This window comes from Marmota flaviventris, chromosome 7 (genome assembly GCF_047511675.1).
Source record: "Marmota flaviventris isolate mMarFla1 chromosome 7, mMarFla1.hap1, whole genome shotgun sequence".
Classification (NCBI taxonomy): domain Eukaryota; kingdom Metazoa; phylum Chordata; class Mammalia; order Rodentia; family Sciuridae; genus Marmota; species Marmota flaviventris.
In genome coordinates, this window is record NC_092504.1 from 88,023,638 (window position 1) to 88,047,564 (window position 23,927).

Here is a 23,927-nt window from a genome sequence, read left to right on the forward strand (position 1 = left end):
TTTTTTATGATTTATATAAGAAAAAAATTAGAATGTTAGTGAACACTAAAAACACCAAAATTTAAATTTTAGAATTATCTCAATTTTACTCTGTATATTCCCTTCCTAGGATGAGTGACAAGCTCTAAGACCTTCAGTTTTGCTAAATTCATTAAATAATAATAAATAATAAATAAATTCAATAAAATTTGGATATAGGAAAAATCAAGTTAGCATTTAGCTTTTGGTTCTTAATCTGAATTATTTTAATAAAATGGATTTGCTTTTTTTTGGGGGGGGGGGGGTTCTTTTTTTAGTTTCTTTTTGTTTTCTTCTTTGAGAAGGATGAGAGAGCTTGGTAAGATTCTAGGCTAGTTGATTCTCAAACATGAGTATATCAGAATAACTGAAGGGCTTGCTAAAAAACATTGCTGGCCCTCATCCCCAGTTTCTGATGCTATAGGTCTAAGGTGGACCCAGGAATGTGCATTTCTGACAAGTTCCCAGGTGATGTTAATACTGCTGGTTCAGAGGTCACAGTTTGAGAAGTGGTCTAAGTAATTTTCAGTAGCTAAAAGTAACGAGCATACTGAAAACTTACTGTTGGCTAGGTGTTTTAGGAGTTTGACATTTACCTTCTCAAAAACTCTTTGGAGTAGACTGGGTCTCCATTTTGCAGAGAAGAATTTGAAGCTGTGAGAGGTTAAATGTCTCAGTTAATATCATGGAGCCAGGATTAGAACCCAGTGCAGCTTGCTTTCTCATCCTAGGCACTTAACCAATTACTGTGGTTGGCTCTTGCTTTAAAAATCTAAAATCATATATTTATAATTCTGAAATAAGTACTGCTATAGTTTGGATCTTGAGTGTGCCCCAAAGGCCCCTATATTGAAGGCTTGGTCCCCAGTCCATGTCATTACTGGTGTGTAATGAAGAAACCAACCAACCAAACAAACAAAAAAAAAACCAACCAACCTTCTTTCAGTGAGTATAAGGATATGGTGATACAACAATAACCTCTATTCATGAGCTTTCTACATGGTAAATACTGTTCTGAGTATTTTGCAGCCATTGAATCCAAACATCACAACCACTGTAGGAGGGAAATACTGATATCCATGTCTTCATTGTATTAGGACAATAACTTATGGAACCTAAGTTTCTTTACTACACACTCCAAATGAGCCCAATGAATCAAGGAAAAGTTGTTGGGACAAGGAAAAAAATTATTCAGTAAGCCAGTAACAAAATGAAGTAACATCCTGAAAGACCATCTTGACACAAGTTTTAAACTCCTTTTACCTTTAGGAGGAAATGATTTGAAGAAACGTGGTAGCTAGTAATCTGTTGATTTGCATCAGTCTTGAAATGGGAGGAGATAACTTAGAGCAATTTGGGGTGAAACAACCTGGTGCTGCTAGTTCAAATGATTAATGAGGGCTTCCTACTCAGGGAGACATTGGCTTTTCCAGCAAAGAACAACTCAAACACCACTACATGACCTCTGAAATAGTTTATGTACACAATGAAATGAACAGGAAATGACTTGGTTTGAATAAAAACCCTTCTTTATTTTTACACTCTAATGCCCAAGACTTTTGAAACAAGTATGTATAGGGCAAGTTGTCATCACATTAGATTTAATTTCTATCCCTCAAAATAGAATAACATTTATGAGATGGATCCCTTATACTTAAGCATCCTATATGTTCATTAAATGTATAAGAAATGGTGACTTAACACATTTTAATCCCCTCCTGTCTTAAATTGGTTACTTTTTAAATGACGAGGTCCACAGGAATTGCAAAAAAATGAGGCCATCTTTTCATCTCACATGAAAGAATTGTTAGTTGAAGTAACTTACAGAATAGCTGGCCAACCACGCAAGGAGGAACTAAATTAAATTTGTTCTATTTACATGCCACAATATGCACATTGTTTCGGTAGCACTTAATTTGTGAGGACACAAAGGCAGAGTATTCTGCCTTCAAATTCTGCATAGCTCTAGCCATGAAAGCCAGACTTGAAAATGTAGTTGCCTTAGTTATACTACAGAGCTACAGTAACAAAAATGGCATGTTACTAGCATTAAAACAGACACATAGAACAAGGGTACAGAAGACAGATGAACCTACAATCCTTGAAAAAGGGACCAGAAACATACACTGAAGAAAAAACAGCCTTAACGAATGGTGCTGGGAAAATTGGTTTGTCCACATGTAGAAAAGTGAAACTAGACCCTTATCTCTCACCTTACACAAAAATCAACTCAAAATGGATCAAAGACCTAGGAATTAGACCAGAAAATTTAGAACAGAAACAATGTAGGGTCAACACTCCAGCATATAAGCATAGGCAAGAACTTTCTCAATAGGACCCCTAAAGCTCAGGAAATAATGCTAAGGTTCATAAATGGGATGGCATCAATTAAGTTTTTGCACAGCAAAGGAAACAATTAGGAATGTGAAGAGAGAACCCACAGAATGGGAGAAAATTTTTACTAACTTCTGACAGAAGATTAATACAATAATATTATATATTAATTATATATTAATAAAAATATATAAAGAACTCAAGCATTACCATCAAAAGAGGGGGGAAAAAAAAGCCCAAGCAACCCAATTAATAAGCGGGGAAATGAATTAAACAGGCATGTTTCAAAAGAAGAAATACAAACGGCCAACAAATATATGAAAAATATTCAAACATGACTAGTAATAAGGGAAATGCAAATCAAAATTATACTGAGATTTCATCTCCAATTAGAATGGCAGTCATCAAGAATAAAAAACAATAAATGCTGGATAGGATGTGGAGAAAAAGGAACACTTTTACTCTGTTGGTGGAATTGTGAATTAGAACGATCACTATGGAAATCAGTATGGAGGTTCCACAAAAGACTAGGCATGAAACCACCATATGACCCAGCTATACTACTCCTTGGTATCTACCCTAAATAATTAAAGTCATCATACTGTCGTGATACATGCATACTCGTGTTTATAGCAGCACAACTCATACTAGCAAACAAAGCTTAGGCGTCCATCAATAGATGAGGGATAAAGAAAATGTGGCATATACATACACAATGGAGTTTTATTCACCCATAAAGAAAAATGAATTCTGTCATTTATAGGAAAATGGATGAAACGTGAAGACTTTATGTTAAGCGAAATAAGTCAAATTCATAAAGTCAAGGGTGGTATGTTTTCTCTTTTGTGGAAGCTAGAGAGGAAAAAAAGAAAAGAAAGGTTTGTTGGGGGCGGAGATCATGAAAACCAACGGGAGATCAGTAGAACAGAGGAAAGCGGGGAGGGGGAGTTCTGGGGAGTGATATTGGCCAAATAATGTTGTTATATTGGGTACGTGTACGAATATGTAACAACAAACCCCATCGCTATGTACAACCACGATGCAGCAGTAGAAAAAAAGTGGGCCCTCCACAGTTGCCTCTGGTCATATTTAACTCCACATCCACTGGACAAACAACAAGCATTAAATTACTTTATTACCAGCCCTACACAGTCAGGCTCCGGGAAGGGCTGCTGGGTGAAAGAGCACAGAGGCCGCCCTCTACCTGGAGGGAGCCCCGGAGAGCGGTCGCTGGAGGCTGGGGGAGGGCGGGCTGAGCTCCCCGAGGTGATCTGAGGCCTGGGGCTTGTCCCCCGGGGCCGTCGTGGGTCCTCAGGGTGGCAACGGGGATTTCCGCAGGGCGAGGTTCATCTCGGGCTTGGAAGTTGGTGAGAATTTGTGGCTCACAGTTCCCCGCCCCACAGCCCCAGGAGCTCGGGACCGACGGGAAGTGGCCAGAGGGCGCTTCAACTCCGAGGGAGGCGCGGGGGGCGGCGGAGGCGGGGCCGGGCCGGGGCGGGCGAGGCGGGGCCGGCGCTGCAGCCCGGGGCTCCAGGAAGCGCGACGCTGGCAGCGCGCTGGGCGCTATGAGCTCGTCTCTGGGGTCTTGGGGTCCCAGCCCAGCAGGTAGGTGCGGGGCGCTGAGGGGCTCCGGGGAGGTGGGGGCGCGTGTGCAGACCCGAGGGCGCACGGGCTTCTCCGGTTTTGCTGGACGGCCTCCGGTAATTGCGGGTCTGGGGGTCAAGCGCTCGGGTGCGGTGGGGCCCGCTTTGCCTTTTAGCCCAGGGAACCCCTGGGGTCCGGGCACCGCCTTCTCGAAGCCTCTGTAGCGGCGCCCGGGGCTGGGCGTGTTGCTGCCGCCTTTGTCCCCCGCCGGGATCCCTGTCCAGGCGTCGGGGCCATTTAAACTTTAAAAGGCTGCGGCCCGCACACCCGACGCCTGGCCTTGTGAAAAGTTAACTTTGATTCTTGTTTGTTCACTTTGAAGTAAAAAGAAGTGGTCTTACGGGGTATTGCGGGAGCATCGTTAGCCGGCGGGTGCCCGGGCAGAGGCCCCTGGGGTTGCCTGGGCTTAACCCGAGGCAGCCTCCCGGTCTCCTGCTTCCAGGAAACCTGCTACTGTTGGACGGTTTGGATGGAAACCATAATAATAATAATAATAATAATAATAATAATAATAATAATAATACAAAGTAGTCAACTGCAAATCGTGCTTCAGGACGTTCTTCTGTCACTCATTTTATTACTGGTAAAGTTTAGAAACTTCAAGCCTGGCCATCGTTTTTAAAAAGGTGAAAATGCTAACAGCCGGTTGCAGAGCATCCTTATTTCAGAGCTTTCTTTGCTGCATAAAGGAAGCTTTACTCCAGAGGCAAGTTGTAAAAGTCACCGTGGTTGTGGGGTTAGTGGCCTTGGACTGGACGGACCAGCTTTTGAACGGAGGGAAGGAGCCAGCAGCTGAGTGGGAAGCCAGCAGGGGTCCAGGATGTCTGGGCTCTAGTCACTGCCACCCTTCCCCCAATCCTTTTCTTCGGATTTCTCACCTGCTTTCTTTCTCCACCCCTGCCTTTTCCAGTGAGTTCTAGGCCCAAGGTGGTTTATTTAATGTAGAGTTAGCAAACAGGTGGCTGATGGAGAATATGGGTAGGTTTTTTTTAGACGACAGAATGTACATCTAGTTTGGGAAGGTAGTAGTTCCATCTCTGGTGGGAGGGAGCCTGGTGATGTTGTGCAGAGACTTTGGAATCCACCTCCACCTGGCTTTCAATCCTAACTGCAGCGCTCTGACCTTGAGCAGACCAGTTCCACTTTCCCTATCCCTATGGCTATGTAGCTGGGTGAGATAAGGACCAATGGTAGCTGGTAGAATTATCTGAAGCAATTATGAAATTAGGGTGAGGGAAAAAAGGAGTGGTTAATTTGTAAAAAAATTAATCTGACTTAAGAAACAAGGAGGCAGGAGTTACATTATGGTGGAACAGAAAAGGAGAAGTGAGAAGGTTTAATGATGGAAACATTTTTGATAAATAGATACAGAATAAATAGAACAGGAATTTATACATCATATAGGGCAACTCATTAAAATTTGTTCTCTTGTCAATAAAGTAATTTATAGTTTTAGGCATTAAAAAAAAATTGTGGGTATTATAAGGGTGTTAAGTGTGCCCTTCTTGGAAGCTTTGATAGCTTGTTCTTATTGCTCAGGGTGGCCAGGATAGTTTATCAACTCCAGAAATGTGTTGGAACTTAGATCTTGACATATGTCTCTATGGCTGATTGGCTGCTCACTAGATTGATCATTGGCCCTGGTTATTACTTGGTATTATAGGACAGTGTGCTATTTATATTAAAGCCATTCAGGATGGTGGCACATGCCTGTAATCCCAGAGGCTGGAGGCTGAGGCAGGATGGCAGGTTCAAAGCCAGCCTCAGCAATTTAGTGAGGCCCTAAGCAATTCAGCAAGACCCTGTCTCTAAAAAAATACAAAAAATGGCTGGGGATGTGACTCACTCAGTGGTTGGGTACCTCTGCATTCAATTCCTAGTACCAAAAAACAAAAAACAACAACAACAACAAAAAAAACAAATTTAAGCGAAGGTTGAAGTGAGCCAAAGTTAGAACCAAAGTTTCCAAAGCTGAGTTTCTTTTTACACCTATAGAATTAACAACATCTAATTAACTAACTTACTTTCTTTCACAGTACTGAGGATTGAATCCAGGGGTGCTCAACCACAGATTACAGAGAACATTATTACATCATGATTATTGTCCCAGCCACCTGAGCTACATCACCAGCCCTTTATTATTTATCTATTTTGGAGGTACTGGAGATTGAACTCGGGTGCACTCAACCACTAAGCCACCTCCCCAGACCTATTTTGTTTATTACTGAGTTGCTTAGCCTTGCCATCCCAGAGGCTGGCTTTGAATTTACAATCCTCTTGTCTCAGTCTGTCAAGCCCCTGGGATTACAGGGGAGCACCACTGCCCCCAATTTTTTATTATTATTATTATTATTATTATTATTATTATTAATTTTGAGACACTGTCTCACTAATTTGCCCAGATTGGTCTCAAACTTGAGATCCTCCTGCATCAGCCTCCTGAGTTGCTGGGTTACAGGTGTGCCCCACTGTACTTGGCCATAAAAAACTTTTTAAAAATCCCTTGCTGAGATTGTTTGATTTGTTAACCTTGAAATCGGATGCCATTTTAAACAGATTTTCTTGAGCACTTAAAACTAACTAGCAGTTCCTAAATCTATAGGTCTTGACTAAAAAGAGGGAAATATTGAAGACAACTGAAACCCACATCTTAAGTTATACCATTTAGGAAGAATTGTGAAGTTCCTTTTTGAAGAATTCTGAAAAAGGAGCTTTAAATAGCCAGTCAAGAATTCATCTCCCGGGCTGGGGTTGTAGCTCAGTGGTAAGAGTGCTCGCCTAGCATGTGTGAGGCCCTGGGTTCGATCCTCAGCACCACATAAAAATAAATAAAGATATTATGCCCAGCTAAAGAATAAATATTAAAAAAAAAAAAAAAAAAAGAATTCATCTCCAGAACTTTCACTCTCAGGGACTTGGGTTAGTTGATGACTGGCCATTTGGCATAGCTTCCTTCAGGTACACTTTGAGCTACCTTAGAGTCAGCACTCAGTGGCTACTTGGGCAGATGAGCTACAGGGTCTGCTACCTCCTTCTCCACCAACACCGAGACTGGGTACTTTCCAAGCTGTGCAGAATTCTTGGGGGTGAGAAAGATGGTTGGCTTTCTGACATGGATTTCATTTGCTTAGTTGAAAGTGATTCAACTGAGTCTTTTTTCTTTTAATATCTTTATTTTATTTATTTATCTTTTTTATGTAGTGCTGAGGATCGAATCCAGGGCCTCGCACATATGCACATACTAGGCAAGCGCTCTACTGCTGAGCCACAACTCCAGCCCTCAATTGAGTCTTTATAGTGTAATTGGCTAAAAGATAAGAGGTGAAGTTATCTAAAGAAAATAGGTGCAAGACAGCTTTTGAATGTGGAGAAACAAAGTCCTGTATTATTTCCACAGAGCAGTATGTGGAGTAGAAAGTACCTGGTTCCTTATGGTGAGATCAGATTGAAAAGCTATCTTATCTTTGGGCAACTGCCCTGACGGACACCTTGGAAGGGTGGAGATGATAAGGTCGAGGCTGCTTTTAGCTCTCAGGTGTAAAACTCACCTTGTTACAACTGCAGATTGTCATTCCATGCCTCCAAGATCCTGATTCTACAAATTCTGGTTTGGACCCAGAAACCTGCAAGTTAACATCCACACCAGGAACTCTGATGGAGGTTGAAAAATCTGACTTAGGGACAGAGGAATGAATGCCTTTGTGGGGTCTCCTTTGGGTCTGATTACTTGGGTTAATTCCAGGAGGTTATAGGCCAAAGGGAACTTGAGCCAAATTCCCCACCTTTCACTCTCAGGGTGTTTCTTCAGGGAAAAGTGAGGTTAGTACAATTAGGTGTCGGTGAGACCCTCTAGGATGGAGGGGAACATAACACTCTTGGGTAGGAGTCCATACCTTAGGGTCATTCTGCTGCAGCCAATAGGTGCCTCTTTCTACATGATAATATTTTTGCAAATTCATTCTCTCATTATTGTAGAAGGTACTACACTTGTTGTATTGAAGCCACTGCCCATAAGTGGCTATTTATATTTAAATTAATTGAGAACTGGGTGGTTGGTGCAAGCTTGTAGTACCTATATTCTCAGCTGCTCCAGGCTGAGGTAGGTGGTTTCCTAGAGGCTGGGAGTTCCCTGCTAGTCTGGGTAACACAATGAGTCCCTGAGAAAAATAAGTTGAATTTAATTGAGAGCGTTGAGTACTTCAGTTGCACTAGCTGCATTTCACATGCTTAATAGCCACATGTGGCCAGTGGCTACCACATGGGTCATTGCAGATGCAAAACAGTTCTATCAACAGAGAAAGTTCTATCACGTAGCACTGCTCTAGAGAGCAGGAAATAGGAAAGGATGCAGTGAAAAGCTGCCCACAGGGTGGGGAAGTGGGATCAGGAGTGGAGAGGGGAGTGGGCACGTATCCCATTTTATCAGTGCTGATGTTCTTTCAGGAGATCCAGGATCTGAGCCTTTAAAGGCCTTACCTTTCCTTTCTTCCACCCAAACTTTTGCCTCTTCCTAGGTTGACCACAACCTGGATTTTCGTTCTCTGGTATGATTCAGTTTGTTTCAGAAAATATTTGTAAAAACATTTTCTACGTAACAAAGCCATTACGTATTTCATTTGAGTCCCATCATCACAGAACTGTGTGACTCTAGGCATATTTTGTGGTGGATGCATCTGGGAAAAGTTTTCTCCATTTCTGTCTGTAAGATGATTGGCTATTTTGCAGGTAAGAGTTGGTGAGAAAGTATTGCACTGTTTTAGCTCCTTTGTTTATTACTAAGCAGTTTTCTTCCCTTCTAAAGGTCTTAAAGTTTATAAGTTAGAAGGGGGATAGCAGTTCCTGCTGTACTTTTCTACCATAAGTCAAAAAGTATAATAAGTAAAATAATTAATAAAAATAAACTTTTTTTTTTTTTTAACAGGTGGGGAACAAAACATGACAGAAATAGATGCCTACTATAAAAGGTAAAAGTGTGTTCTTCCCAAATAAAGGTCTTGTTACTGGCAGCCAAGCCAAGGAATCCTGTGTGGATCCGAGTTGGCTGGATTCAACCACCTGCATAATAAATAGGCAAAGGATGGAAGAGGAAAAATGAATTTTATACAGTTTGATCAAACTGGGGAGAAACAGCTAGGTTGTTTTTCTGCAGTCCCACAGAAGCAGTTACGATTTATAGAAACAGGTGATATATATACTTGTCAAAGTAAGTAGGCTATGTTAATCAGAGAACATGTCAGTCTTAAATTTCCTTGGCCTCTGTCCTCAGCATGAGGAAGTCCAGAAGTTAAAACAATTTGGAGCTTTTAATTTCAAAGGGGGTCTGTTTCATTCTCTTTCTTTGTAGGTCATGGTCATCCTACAGAGTAAAAGCAAGAATGGATTCTGGGAGCTAGAGCATACATAGAGCTGAGTATATTAAAAGTGTTAGCCTTTGAGGAACTGATTTATAGATCTGAGGGTTAGTTGCTGCCCCTGGTTGTTAGAGGACCTTGAGTGATGTTCAAAATATTTAATAACTTATATGAGCCTAGTGTTAGAGCTTGGCCTTGAACCAGACTGTTGTCCTTGGTGGCTAAAGGTGGTGGGGGGGTAGGGGGGAAACATCAAAACCAAGTGGTTGGGGTGGGTGTTCAGGATGACACATGGCTGTGGCCTACTGATGGGTCTAGAAGTAGTTCAGCACTTTTCTTGCCAGTCCAGCCTTCTTCAGGGGACACCTGTGGAATTTCAGCCTGGTAGGTGGAAGCAGCAGATATCCATCTACACATTGACCTTGGCCTTAGAAGGGCTTACTATTTAATATGACTTGAAGTGATTGCTTTCTAAATTTTTCATTAACAGTGAAATGTTTGATCCATCAGAGAAGTACAAAATGGACCACAAGAGGAGAGGACTTGCTCTAATCTTCAATCACGAGAGATTCTACTGGCAGTTGATGCTGCCGGAGAGGCGAGGCACCAGTGCAGACAGAGAGAACCTTACTCGCAGGTAGTTTGCTGTGTGTGTCCAGATGACACAATTCAATTAAGTGATAACGGAAATTGTTACCATAACTCATGAGCATTGATAACAGATCAAAGGCCTTACTTGGCCACAGTTCATGAAGCAGGAAGTGCGGGCTCAATCCCCAGTACCACATAACAAATCCCCCCCAAAAGAACACCTTCCTAAAGCGCTTGCCTGAGTTATCTTCCTTCTCCTGTTCTATTAAATGTTAGCAGGCTTTGCATTGTTACCAACATTCTTGCATGGCAGGTGGCAATATTTAAAATTGAATTGGCTGTCATTATGTAAAGCCTTTGCGATAGTGGATGATCAAGGACCGACCATCATTATTATTTTTTTCTTTTCCCCTAAAGGAAAGTTGATTTGCATGTCATAAAAAAATGTGTATAGACTCCTCAGAAGTAAGGGTATTTTGACAACTGAAAAATGCTCATAAGCTAATATTCAATTTAATATATCACCAGGTTTTCAGATCTAGGATTTGAAGTGAAATGCTTTAATGATCTTAAAACAGAAGAACTGATGCTCAAAATTCATGAGGGTAGGTAGTTTTGCTATTAAATAGCTCACCTTCCTCTGATGGGACTTTATATTATCTGTAAAGACAAATATAAATTACTGTGTGGCACAAAAAGTGCTACTAATTTAGCATGGATATGGTATTTGGTTATGCCCCTCTATATCACCCACTAAATCCAGACACCTTACAAATCACTTTGCCTCTGAAGCTTATATTTAGCATATCACTAGTTACAGTTTATTGTTCTAGAAATGAATGAACTCTAAATTCAGTGGTGAAAATCTAAAATGCAAATTCTACAGATACTGGTGCTTCAGAAGGTTCATTTTTAACGGATTCCTTTCATACCCCAGATTTTCACTGCCTGTGAAATATTTGCAATATGTGTTGATTTGCAAATATTATATCTTAACATCATTATTCAGTGGGTATTGTAATATAACTTATAACCATCTGTATGTCATGGGTTTTCAACTTACTTGCTAGTGGGCTATTAGAGTTTGTATTATAATTATTTCAAACTTTCTTCAGACTTGTAATTAAATTGCAAATCACTTTACTGGCTGCTTACTAGGTTTCCTTTTTGCTCATTGACTCACATCTTAACTCTTCTGGAAGCCCTCAGTGGTACAGACAGAGCATGCCTGTGTTGGAGGTGTAGCCACATGTGGGCAGTTGTTGAGAGGTAGTTTCTGGATCTTTCCAGTCTGCTCTAGGAAGGTTTCTGCTGACTCAAAAAAACTTTTAATTTATTATCAGAACAATTTCAATCTTAAAGGAAGAGATGCCATCATCATTTCTTTATGTTTTATGCATCATTATTCTGTGTTTAAGAAAAGCTAATGAAATTTGGTCAGTCTCTTTCTTTGAACTTCAGTAATTCACATTTTTAAGATACAATTTGGTATAAATTATCCCATTTAAGTAAAGATTAAAATAAATTATTTCATCACAGATTCTTTACATTTATTAAAGAATACCAGGCTGGGCACAGTGGCACACACTTATAATCCCAGCAACTCAGAAGGCTGAGACAGAAGAGTGGCAAGTTCAAAGTGAGCCTCAGCAATTTAGCAAAACCCTGAGCAACTTAGTGAGACCCTGTCTCAAAATATAAAAAGGGCTAGAGTTGTAGCTCTGTGGAAAGTGCCCCCGGGGTTCAATTTTTAGTACCAAAAAAAAAAAAAAGAATACCAAGTCCCCCTCATCATGACTATCTTTCTTCTACTATTGAATTTTTATGTGTAGATAACAAATATCTTGTGCTCAATTCTATATGCATTTTTGGGGTCCTGCACAGTGTCAACTTCCAGCCATGTAGATGCCGATTGCTTTTTATGTGTCTTCCTAAGCCACGGCGAAGGCAATCACATTTATGCACATGATGGCAAAATTGATATTCAGACACTGACTGGCTTGTTCAAAGGAGACAAGTGTAAGAGCCTGGTTGGAAAACCCAAGATATTTATCATTCAGGTAAGACTGATCATATTATCCTCTTAATTGTAAATCTATGGTTCAGTACATGTGATTGTAAAAAAGCCAATTTTGAAAGTATCTTTCTCTAGTAATTGGTCAATCAGAATTGCACTTTGAGCTGTGATATTTCTTTCTTAATATGGTCGGTGTCTTCATTACAAATGAAATGGTATTTGGATCAACATTTGAAATGATATAAAATATACGCTCCTCTCTGGCCAAGCTTGGTATAGAGGGAGCATCGCTGAAAAAGGATCTGCTCTCTGACATGACCAGGCAAAGCAGCCTGATCAGACTCAACTTGGTCTGCAGGAGCTGGAGAGCACATAAGACAGTGGAGAGAATATGAGAATAGAGAGTGTCAGTCTAGCCTGCCTTGATCTTTTCCTATTTCCCCTAAATCCAGGATTTTTTTTTTAACTCAGGGGCACTCAATCACTGAGCCACATCTCCATCCCTATTTTGTATTTTATTTAGAGACAGGATCTCACTGTGTTGCTTAGTACCTTGTTTTTGCTGAGGTTGGCTTTGAATTCTCGATCCTCCTGAGCCACTGGGATTACAGGCATGCACCACTGTGCCCAGCTAAATCCAGGATTATTTCCTTCTTGCCAAATTGGATTTAAGGATAAAAATATTTGGGGGCATGAATAATATCATTTGGCACATCAGTAATTTTGAAGGAAAAGAAAGAAAACCATCCAGGTTTGATGGCCCTACCTGTAATCTCAGCAACTCTGGAGGTTGAGGCAGGAGGATCACAAGTTCGAGACCAGTATCAGCAATTTAGCAAGGCCATAAGTAACTTAGCAAGTCCCTGTCTCAAAATAAAAAATAAACAGTAGAAAGGGCTGAGGCTGTAGCTCAGTGGTTAAGTGTCCCTGGTTTCGATCCCCAGTATTTAAAAAAAAAAAAAAAAAGGCAGGACTTGGGGTGATAGGATATGGAAACCTGGTGGTCCAGTGCTATAATTCTGTATGTTCATGAATGGCCTAGAGGGCATGGAATCAAGTGATACCACATGTTGCCCTAAAGCCTTGAAGATGGAGGTGGCTATAAGAAAAGCTAAGGATGGTTTGAACAGTACACTGGAGTGTGTGTCTGTCACAGAGTGAAGGACACAAGCCTAGAACCTAGGCAAGTGGCCTGGGCTGCAGAAGTAAACTTGGGAGTAATCAGGAAATGGTTGGTAACAGAAATCATGGAAGTAGGTGAGTTTACCAATGTTGAATGTAGCCTGAAAAATGAGTGTAAAACTTGAAGGATACTGGTGGGTAATGAGCTGAGGAGGATGGCCCTGAACAGAAAAATGAAGAGAGAAAATGACTGATGAAAAGGGGAGTGGCCAACTCTAAACGAAACAGAACTGGAAATAAATAATGAGCTACTATAGGAGGAGAGCCCTCCCACAAAAGAGCCAAGTTACTGTCTTTCTCTCCACCTCAGATTTGTTTCTGTTCTTTGGGACTGGGTCTCACTATGCTGCAGTCTGGCCTTAAACTTGGCATGTGATTTCATCAAGTTATTGGTATTTAATACTAAGATTTATCTCTGTAAAAATAGAATGTTAGGGATATCTTCTGTTTATATGCCAACTCTGAAATCACTCAGGACTGTTTCTTTTGATGATTGTGGTTGTTTAGCCATTTCAAAATTAATTGATGCATTTAAAATGGTACAACAGAATCTTGTTAGGTCACTATCTAGTTTATGGGGCTGTCGTAACTAAGTACCACAGACTTTGTGGCTTAAACAACTGAACTTTTCCTTCCTCTGTTCTGGAGACTGGAAGACTGAGATCAAGGAGTTGGCAGGATCGGTTTCTCCTGAGCCTTTCCCCTTGACTTGTACATAGCCATCTTTTCCCTGTGTCTTCACGTGAGCTTCCTTCTGTGTATGTGTCTATCCTCATCTCTTCTCAAAGGATACCAATCATACTGGACTAGGGCCCCCATATAACTTCATTCTAAATCACCCCTTAAAGGCCCTGTCTCCAAATACAAGCACATTTTGAGGTACTGGGGCCAGGAATTCAGCATATGAATTGAGGCGTGGGACACAAGTAAGCCTATAATACTTAAAAGTAGAATTTAAGGTTAGCTTCTGAGTGAGTCAGAATTAGTAGAGGCAGATTTGTAACCTCACTTAAAAGTGAGAACAAAAGAAAGGTACGATGACAGGCTCTTCTCAGGTCAGGGGGCATCATTTTGACTACTGACAAGTTTATGGTGGCTGCCAACCAATAGGAAAACACCATCTGGAAATATATAACCTGATTTAAAAATTAGGTAAATACTATAACATTTAATAGAATGTGACTCTTGGTGCTACGGATGTGGTTAATGTGTAAGAAATTTTAAAACTGTAACATGCATTTTCCTTCTCTACAGTGTATACCTTTCAACAGTTTGGTGTGTACTTGGGGATACTAATTATTTTTAAAACATCAGCTAAAGGAAATGTAAGGGGAGCTAAACTTTGTCAGCTTTAGTTCCCTTGATCCCCTCTAAACCCAAATGCACAGTTTTTCAGCTGTTCATAGTGTGGTTTCAGTTACAGATATGAGAGAGGTGCTGATTTTTTTTTTTTTGAGATGTGCTGATTTATATACATTTACTCTAAATGTTAAGTCCCAGGAAGGAAACAGTTGATAAAGAAGGTGGTTTCTTTCTCTGTTTTGTAGGCGTGTCGGGGAAACCAGCATGATGTGCCAGTAACTCCTTTGGATGTGGTGGATCATCAGACGGACAAGCTCGACAATGTAACTGAGGTGGACGCTGCCTCCATGTACACGCTGCCTGCTGGAGCAGACTTCCTTATGTGCTACTCTGTTGCAGAAGGTGAGTGGGTGTTTTACAACATAGAGTTGGCTGTCCTGGCTAAGTTCCCGTAAGTCTCAGATTGGAGTTGGATCAGGGCTTTGAGGATCAACCACCATGTCCAACAAAGACAGAGAAGTGACCTAACACATGGCATAGAGTAGAAAATGAGTGTGTAAAATACCTTATAGAAGAATTGTTTCTGAGTGCTATGGCGAGCAAAACAAGTCTAATGATACCAAATACTAGCAGCCTGCTCTCATTGATTGATGGTGGTAATGCCATTGTGGTAATATCCATGGAAAGCATTGCTGAAAAATATTCTATAGCAATTCTTCTTTGCTACTATAGTTACTGATTTTGACATCTTATTTTGCACCTTAAGATCACTAGTTACCATGTTGAGTTTTTTTTTAGCTAATGGAGAAAATTATATAGAAATAACCTCATTTATATAAAACTAGAATTATCTGGGCCTGGTGGTACATGTCTGTCTCATAGACTGAGGCAGGAGGGTGGCAAGTTCCAGGAGAACTGGGAAAGTTAGCAAGACCCTGCCTCCAAATAAAAGGGGCAGAGGATGTACCTCTTATAGAGTGCTTACCTAGCATGTGCAAGATCTTGGGATCAATCCTCAGTACTACAAAAATGAAATAACAATAAAGTAGAAATATAGAAATAATATATTTTCTTACATGAGAATAGTCAACAGAAAAAATTTCAAACCATTATCATAGACATGGCTTAATCTTTTCCAAAGATTTGGAACACACACTTCTGTAAACCATGAATCATAAAAGTGCTTTTATTTCCCCCCCCCCCCCCGCCCCCGCCCAGTACTGGGGATTGGATTCAATAGTGCTCACCACTGAGCTGCATTTGATATAGAATCTCACTAAGTTGCTCAGGCTGGTCTTGAACTTGTGATTCTCCTGCTTGGCCTTCCGAGTCTCTGGGATTATAGGTGTGCATCCAACTACAAAAGTGGGTAGTTTTCAATCACTTCAAGTCAAAAGAGAGAAAACTACAGTTTCCTTTTTCTTCATTGTTTTTTTAAAAAATTTTTTAAATTTTTTTTAGGATATTATTCTCATCGAGAAACTGTGAATGGCTCATGGTACATTCAAGATCTGTGTGAGATGCTGGGAAAATATGGCTCCTCCTTAGAGTTCACGGAACTCCTCACTCTGGTGAATAGGAAGGTTTCTCAGCGCCGAGTGGACTTTTGCAAAGATCCAAATGCAATTGGCAAGAAGCAGGTTCCCTGCTTTGCCTCCATGCTAACTAAAAAGCTGCATTTCTCTCCAAAATCTAGTAAGTAGGAGCCACTTTGACTTACTATATGTATTCTGTATATATTTCCCTTTTTACATAAAATAGCATCACTAAATTGGAGAAGTTTAAAATGTTTCCAGGCTTAATGCCCAGTAGAGAACTGCTTTTTAAAATTTTTAAAAAAATCATGTTGCACATGGTGAAAGGGTTTGAGAAGAAATCCTCAGGAATTTATTATACATAAAAAAATATTTTTTCTTTCTTATTTTAGTAAACTGCAAGGTTACCAATAATATTTAGCTGATTTAACTTGTATTTTGTGACTTTTTTATAAAGGCTCATTGCATAATATTTTTGAAACCTAAGAATTAGGTAAATTGGTTTTCCTTGATAAGATACTTGAAATTCATGTTTTATTAAATTTTTCTGAGTCATATTCTTATTTGTGCAATTGTAGTGGACTTGTTTTACTTGGTTATATATGTTTACTGTCTCATCTAAATAGGAATAACCACATTTTAAAATATGACTTTAACTCCCATTTAAAAAAAAAAAAACCTTCAAGAACTAGTTTATGAACTTATGAGGGTGAATACAGTTCACAGTAATTCTTGGGCACGGTAGGATAAACACCTGCAAAACATGATTTGGCAGCATCTTCCACTTCCAGTTACATTGTTCAACCATCATCAGACTCATTCACTGACTGTCACATTAACAGAATAACATATTACTTTTAAAGCTTAGTTCTTATATACATATAAAATTTGAATAATACTGTCTGATAGTAACTTGTTGGGATGAAGAAGATTAAATGTTTGGGCTTTGAGAACTGGGACATGTGAGCTGCTAGTTCAAAAGCAATACTTAGCTTGTATTTCAGATGCAGTTCAGAAAATACCAACTGCAGTTAGAGACAAAACATACCTTTTTGATAAAGGTCTTCTAATTACTGAGTGTGAAAAAAAGGAGTTAATGACAAATCAATTCCAAGCAAAGCCTGAGATTGAAAGTGGATGCCAAGCACACAGACTGCTTTGCCTCCACAAAGGGATGGACACAGGTCAGGGTGGTGAGGATTTTTAGCCGACTGCAGCAGCTGCTGCTTGGAAGAGGCAGACAGGCTGTCTACAATAACAAGTCACGGACATCTACACACCAATAATGTCAAGTGAAAACTTTTTTAAGTACTTCTGTTTTACATGAATTTATTAACTAAAAAGATTAGACAGTAAAATTAAAATGAACTATGAGACTCAAAAACATCCAGTTTGGAAATTACAAAATCAATACAAAATGGAAAATCCAATGGTGTTTAAAAATGTGAGATTAATTCTTATTCACTGAGTTCTTCTACTTGGCATCTTCAAGTAGAGAGAATGGCGCACACGTTTCAGGGCTTCTTTAGCCTGTCATGGGAAAAAGCAGAAGCACAAGATCAGAGAAGAAGAGAAACTGGCATTAATGCCTGGAATTCTATATAGTTAATGTCTTCTTTGGGGAATGAGTATTTAAACTGTTAGCACAAATGCCATAGTTATTTCAATTTTATATGAATCCTTTTTAAAAGATGAGTTTATGGTTTCTACTTCATCCATATGCTTTAAAATATTAGTTCATTCCCTTTGAAATGTTTTTTCCAGTTCATATTCTAAAAAAAATAAACTCTTGTGACCTATAAGTTTCCCCTTTTCTCTTCACTTTATTACCTAAAAATAATAAATACTTTACAAGATGATATATTATATCTTAAATGCTGTGTCCCATAAACTAGCTGGAAGAAGATTCCTTAGCCTTGGATTGTTTAAATGTTAGGGAAACTACAAAAGGAAAAAAAATTATTATATTTTCCTATATAATGATAATATGAAATATTTTTTAAAGTTCTTTAATTTTGGCTTACAAATTCTAGTAATTTTTTTTTTTTAATTTCAAGGGTGGATAGTTTAAAAGACACAAATAAAACAAAAGACAGGGAGGATATTTTTACCAAGACTTTGTTAAAAAAAATTACTAAGAAAAGTGAAAAATCCAGTTATGTGCTGAGAAGTGCATCCGAATAAAGTTAATACATTGGGAGGCCAGAGATAAAAGCTGCCTAAGGAACAGATGGTGAAAAAAACACTTAAGAACTGACAGGCTTGAAGTTTGATAGGCTCACTTGCCCTTCTAGAAGTGTACACTTGGGTAAGTAACTTTAAAGCCCGTTTCCTCATCTGAAAGGGGAAGGGGTGAGAGGAGGAATACTATAATTCTTCTACTTGAAGGGAAATAAACATAAATAAATGCCTTTAGAGTTTAAAATTCCCATCAGTGTTTATCTTTCTACAGTTCTACTTTCTATTTGCTTAGAAACAGATTTCTAGTGAAAACTTTATTTTTTCTATTTCAAACTCATAAGACATTTTCACATACATTTAAAACTATCCCCATGTATAGTACAGAAGAATAAAGTTAATATCAGATATGTCACCAATTTTGTGAACCAGTCCTGCTATACACAGAAATCTCTCTAGAGACTAGCCTGTGAGGAGGACCCAACAATTGCATTTCCCTCCCTCAGTCCTGGGTCCCCAACATAACCAGCCGTGAGATGTATTTTATACCGTAGCAAGGTCGTCTTTTAACTTGTTGTATTGTTCCACATCAAAATGCTGTTGCTCTGATTTCTTATGGAAGAACTGAAGCAATTGCCTTCTGCTAATCAATGTGTAAGTATAATTCTAAAGAAAAGAAAACAGCATGTGTTGAATGAACATACTGCCTCTTGAGGAAAGATATTTGACTTAGCAACACCAAAGCAAGGGGAAGGCAGAAGAATGAAAAAAATATTTGCAGTGGCTACTAGAGCAAACATAAGCCAACACAACTAGAACATTTAGTCTTGTTTAATATCAGCTGCTCCTTTCACAAGCAAGCAAGTTGGTAAGAGAAATTAAGAATAGGAAAAAAATGCGAAGGGAGATTTTTGGCAAAACTACCATGAATTACTTGGTATTTTGCAATGCAACTTCAATTTTATTTTATGAATGAAGTTATGAAGAACACAAATAGGACAAATTATCCCAATGGAGGAATTTGTGTTATTCACTCGAGATTTTATATAGTTTATTTGTGCTGTAATTCTCCATCTAGTCTGGTGAAAATAACAAAAATTCGCCAGCTCATGAAGACCCAGATAGCAGTACTCAGTAAAGGTTTTATTGCTTGGCTTGGGTAAGAAATTCCTTGCAAAATGTTTGAACTTACTTCCTAACTACTCACCTGTCGAGTTAGTATAAAGTATGCAAAATAGATCATGGAATTTGTAAATGTGAGGAAGTATGTGACTGGTTCCATGATATCCCAGGAGTACACCCACCAGGTGAACCAGGCCAGTGCCCCACCCTGAACTGACAGCAGAGCTAATCCAGCCCATAGGAGTCCTCTGGTTTTGGCCTCAGAGCGAGCTTCAATTCTAGCTTTCACCTAGAAGGCATGGGAAGGGGGAAGACCATTAATTCAGTTTATAGGTGCATCAGCTTAAGGGGAAAAAGCAAGAGCAATATTTGAACCAGTGCATGCCTGCATTACTTTATAAAGAGATCAGGTATATGGAGAGATACTTTATAAAACATCATATTAATTACTCATTTCCACATCAGTTCATTAATAGTTCTCTTTTAAATTATAAAGGTAATAAACAAAACCAAAACCCTAGTATAAAAGGGCATATGATGGAAAACCCAGAAGTCATCCTTTGAAACCTAATTAAAGGGAAATTGCATGGTAATGGAGGGAGACCCTCATTGTTATACAAAATTACATATAAGAGGTTGTGAGGGGAATGGGAAAATAAACAAGGAGAGAAATGAATTACAGTAGGTGGGGTAGAGAGAGAAGATGGGAGGGGAGGGGAGGGGGGATAGTAGAGGATAGGAAAGGTAGCAGAATACAACAGTTACTAATAGGGCATTATGTAAAAATGTGGATGTGTAACCGATGTGATTCTGCAATCTGTATTTGGGGTAAAATTGGGAGTTCATAACCAACTTGAATCTAATGTATGAAATATGATATGTCAAGAGCTTTGTAATGTTTTGAACAACCAATAAAAAAAAAAATTATAGGCCCATTTTCTTTGACCTAGCAACTCTGCTTCTAGGAATTCATCCAGAGGCACACTTGTACACGAGACTCAGTGCAGATTCATTTCTTAATGCAAAAGGCCAAATTAACCCACGTTGCATCAGGTATTATGTGATTACAATGAGGCTTCTATGTGCGAACTAGAGAGTTCCAGTGAAAGGTAAGAATATGTAGAGAGAAAATAAAAAATGAGCCATAGGTAGGAGTACAGTAGCTCAAAGTACAGGACAACAGGAAAAGTATCCATGGGCACCTTTTTATATCTTTAAAAAGCAAAAAATAAAAATGTGCATAAGCAATCCAGAAAAATAAAATGAAAGTTCCTCTCTCCGGCACTAAATACCCTTAAACACTATTAAAAATTATATCTCAAGAAACTTATTTGTGGACAAGGTACACATATACCCTCCCATTTAAAAAAAAGTTAAAAACGAGATTTTATCCCCTGAAACAAATTGCTTCACCCTACACTGCAAATAAGTCAGTTGTTATTCTTTTTTTTTCCATCACAGATTAACCTCAAATGTCAGGAAGCCATTGCTAACTTCCCAGGCTCAATTCTGTTAAGCAGAACAAGAGCCTGTGAGGTAACACTCCCAAGTAGTGCATCCCAGCTCATATACTACTTATTTACAGGGCTGATCCTCTCCAGGCAGCTCAGTGGTCAGACTGCCCAAGTTCATGTTCACACTGGACCACATACTAGTTGTCTATCTCTATTGTCCAGTTTCTTCATCTGCATATAAGGAAGAAAACGGAACTGAGACTCATGAGAATTAAAAGGAGGAAACTGAGCATATGTAAAGCATTCAGAAAAATGCTCACACGAGGGACACTTAATAATGCACAATAATGTCAGTCTGGTGTTCAAATACAGGCTATGAAGCTTCCTGACCTGCTCAAGGGGCTGCAGCTGTTCCTTCAGGTGGTCAATTTTCTCCAACAAGTGTTGTTCTCTTTTCTTCTGAGAGTCTTCTAAATGTAGGACTGTGAACAGTCTGTGAACCAAGGATTTCACACTTTCCATCTCAGTCATGTGCACACAGCTTGATTTTTCTGGCGGGGGGGGGGGGGGGGAAGGAAATATGATGGAAATCACTACACTATTTCCTTCTGTGTGAGTCCAAGGAGCCAATCTGAGTCCCAGTGCCTGGCTATCTGCATACCACACCTCCTAGGGAGGCATCTGGTGTTGGTCTGTTCTATTTTAGATAATTTGATTAGTCGATCCTAATAAGGCAATCTATAATGATAAATTATAAGACAGTTGATTTAAATTCATTATGTTTGTCTTTTGTAACATGACTTTTGCTATTGCTTTAAAAATATACATACAGGAAGTGTAAGATGACTACCTCACCTTTATGGGTTTATGGAGTCACGGGCTCACTTTTATACCTGAGCTCAACCTTACATCCCATATCCCGCTCTCTGTCCCCATCTTTCCAACAGTTATGTCAGAATCCACAGGGGAAGGAAGCTAGGATACAGCCAAGTAAACAAAGGTAAAATACACATCTGAAAAGCAGTTCAAGTGTAAGTTCTTTTCAGCAAATGGAGTCATAATAAATGTAGAACTGAAAGGCAATTCATATATGCATTTTGGGGGGGGAAATGAGTGTAGGAGACCAAAATTATGCCGTCTCCAAAATGTGCCACTTTGCCTTAAGGATTATTTTAAGCTGAAGGCATGTGACGTGCAGACACAATAAAAGCTCTCTGGTCTCCCTCTAAAATCAAAAGCAACTTCTTCAAGCTGAGAATAAAAACTACCTCCTGCCCTGGCTTTCTGTCCCACAATCTGTGTTCTCTTAATAAAAGCTTTTCTTGATCTAGAGTTCTTTGAAGATGGTGATTTGAAACAAACACAAAAAAGTTTCCTCTATCTTCCTGCAAAGCTGGCTTTGAATGAAGCCCATTTTCCTGCCAACTTGACCCTTGAGTGTCTGTGGAGTGGCAGCAGTAGAGCCCTGCCTCTTGCCCCTTGTACAGTAACAGTTCCTCAGGGGGACACCTCTGCCTGCCAAAATACAGGCCACAGATTTACAAAGGTTTCCCCTCCCCACTCCACCAGGCAGAACAAAGGTGGGTCACTAAAGACAAATGTAGACCCTTTTCAGCCCAGAGATGGCACTGGAGCGATCTCCCTGACAAATCTTACTAGATTTTATCTACCATTAACTAGCTTACTAGCCTTCCCACATTTGCTGTCCCAAGAGACTCAGGGTCCTTTTCATTTGTCTTGGCACTTTTCTAAAACATGTTGTTCTTTGTTAAAGATGTTATATAGGCAGGAATGCTGAGCCACCTCTCTGAGAATCACTGTGTGTATGAAATGTACACATTAATAAACTACTATTTGTTTTTCCTAATCTGTCTCTTGTTACAAGGGTCTATTTTCAGACATGAAGAGAAGAGGCAAAATTATTTTTTTCAATCCCCACAGGAGTCCCAATTTCAGAGTTTTTAACATAGTGCTCTTTTGATTATGGATTTCACATCTTTCCTCTTCTGTGGTTTTATAAATTCACATAAAATTAGGCTGTGATGATACCTTTCTGTTTACCAATGCTACTAAGAGGGAGAGCAGACATGCCAGCCAGGCAGCAGGAAACAGCTGCACATCAGGAAACAGGTGGTCCCACAATCAGTATCAGCTGCTGGTTTTCCATTCATGCCAATAGTTGTGGAGTTATTTTTCTTCCATTGCCACCTAGTTCTTCAAGTTTTGATGTGGTTTTTAATTTCTTCCATGTTCTAGGCTAAAGTTGTCACAGAGGGGTGCAAACTAGCTTGTAGCCTTCTGAAATCCACACAAGACTCAAAAGTTCTTTACCATGAAAAACACTGACAATTAAAAGGTCTGAATGCAAAAGGAAGATACAGACAGGCACAATTGTGTTCAAAGCCACGGAGTATAATAAAGACCAACAGAACTGGATATTAATGAAGTAAAGATACATTTATTTACTTTTGTACTGCTGGGGATTGAACCCAGGGCCTTGCACATTTTAGGCAAGCACTCTATCACTGAGCAACATCCCCAGAAAAGATTTTTCTTAAAAACTACTACAATAGGGATGGGGGCCCAGCATGAAGTGAACTGAACCCGACTTCAATTTATATAGAGGTTGCTAGATGTTTTAAAAGAAGAATAAAAGAATAGGGAGGGAGATTAGCAGGGGTCTGAGCAGTCAGGAAAGTAGAAATTTATCAAAAGAGGATGGGAGTCAATATGACTAGGCATGGGGTTTGTTCACTGCACCTATTCAGAGGAGAAACTAATTACATCTTCCTGACAGGAGGGCCCGAAGCAAATCAGAGCCAGGTCAAGAGTTAAGTCCATGAATACCTGCATTTCAAAGAAAGCTCTCAGGTCCTGAGAAGACAGGTCCAGGTGGTAGATGTACACTTCTAAGGGGCAGAGAAGGGTTTAAAACTGCAAGCATTCTAAAGTAACTACTCTAAGAGGGCTTCAGGGGCTTATTGGCCTATCACCACGTTTTGGTGGGAACAAACCAAATTCTCATGACAGTGTTGAGCTCTTCCAGCTAGGCATTTTAAGGGGGCTAGAGTTATTCTAGAGATGAGACTGTGAACTGTCAGAAACTGTGCAATGTTTGTTCAAGTCTTAGATGTAAAAGGGAGGGAATGCAGACATATATATGCGCATCATATCACTTGTGCTGAGAATGTGCAGCAGT

The 23,927-nt window shown here is 39.6% G+C and overlaps 2 protein-coding genes across 2 annotated transcripts in view; one reads left to right on the forward strand and one right to left on the reverse strand.

Moving 5' to 3' along the window:
• The first annotated feature begins 3,863 nt into the window (after positions 1-3,863).
• Positions 3,864-16,531, forward strand: Casp6 (caspase 6). The gene is made up of 7 exons (XM_027935386.2): positions 3,864-3,957; positions 8,918-8,960; positions 9,838-9,984; positions 10,467-10,543; positions 11,823-11,998; positions 14,685-14,841; positions 15,901-16,531. The coding sequence occupies exons 1-7, from the start codon at positions 3,918-3,920 to the stop codon at positions 16,140-16,142; spliced, it is 882 nt and encodes a 293-aa protein (XP_027791187.1). The 5' UTR covers positions 3,864-3,917; the 3' UTR covers positions 16,143-16,531.
• A 755-nt stretch (positions 16,532-17,286) lies between these two features.
• Mcub (mitochondrial calcium uniporter dominant negative subunit beta) overlaps positions 17,287-23,927 on the reverse strand; it is a 129,941-nt gene continuing 123,300 nt past the window's right edge. The window contains 5 exon segments of the mRNA XM_071614476.1: positions 17,287-17,455; positions 17,457-17,504; positions 18,702-18,818; positions 19,360-19,563; positions 21,119-21,279. Coding sequence (XP_071470577.1) covers positions 17,432-17,455; positions 17,457-17,504; positions 18,702-18,818; positions 19,360-19,563; positions 21,119-21,279 — 554 coding nt within the window. The 3' untranslated portion in view covers positions 17,287-17,431.

Excerpts from the sequence above, each read along its gene's own strand:
- Casp6 (XM_027935386.2), top strand. The coding sequence starts at position 3,918 with ATGAGCTCGTCTCTGGGGTCTTGGGGTCCCAGCCCAGCAG. Across the intron at positions 9,985-10,466 it reads AGAGAGAACCTTACTCGCAG|GTTTTCAGATCTAGGATTTG; the intron begins GTAGTTTGCTGT and ends ATATATCACCAG. Across the intron at positions 10,544-11,822 it reads GATGCTCAAAATTCATGAGG|TGTCAACTTCCAGCCATGTA; the intron begins GTAGGTAGTTTT and ends GGTCCTGCACAG.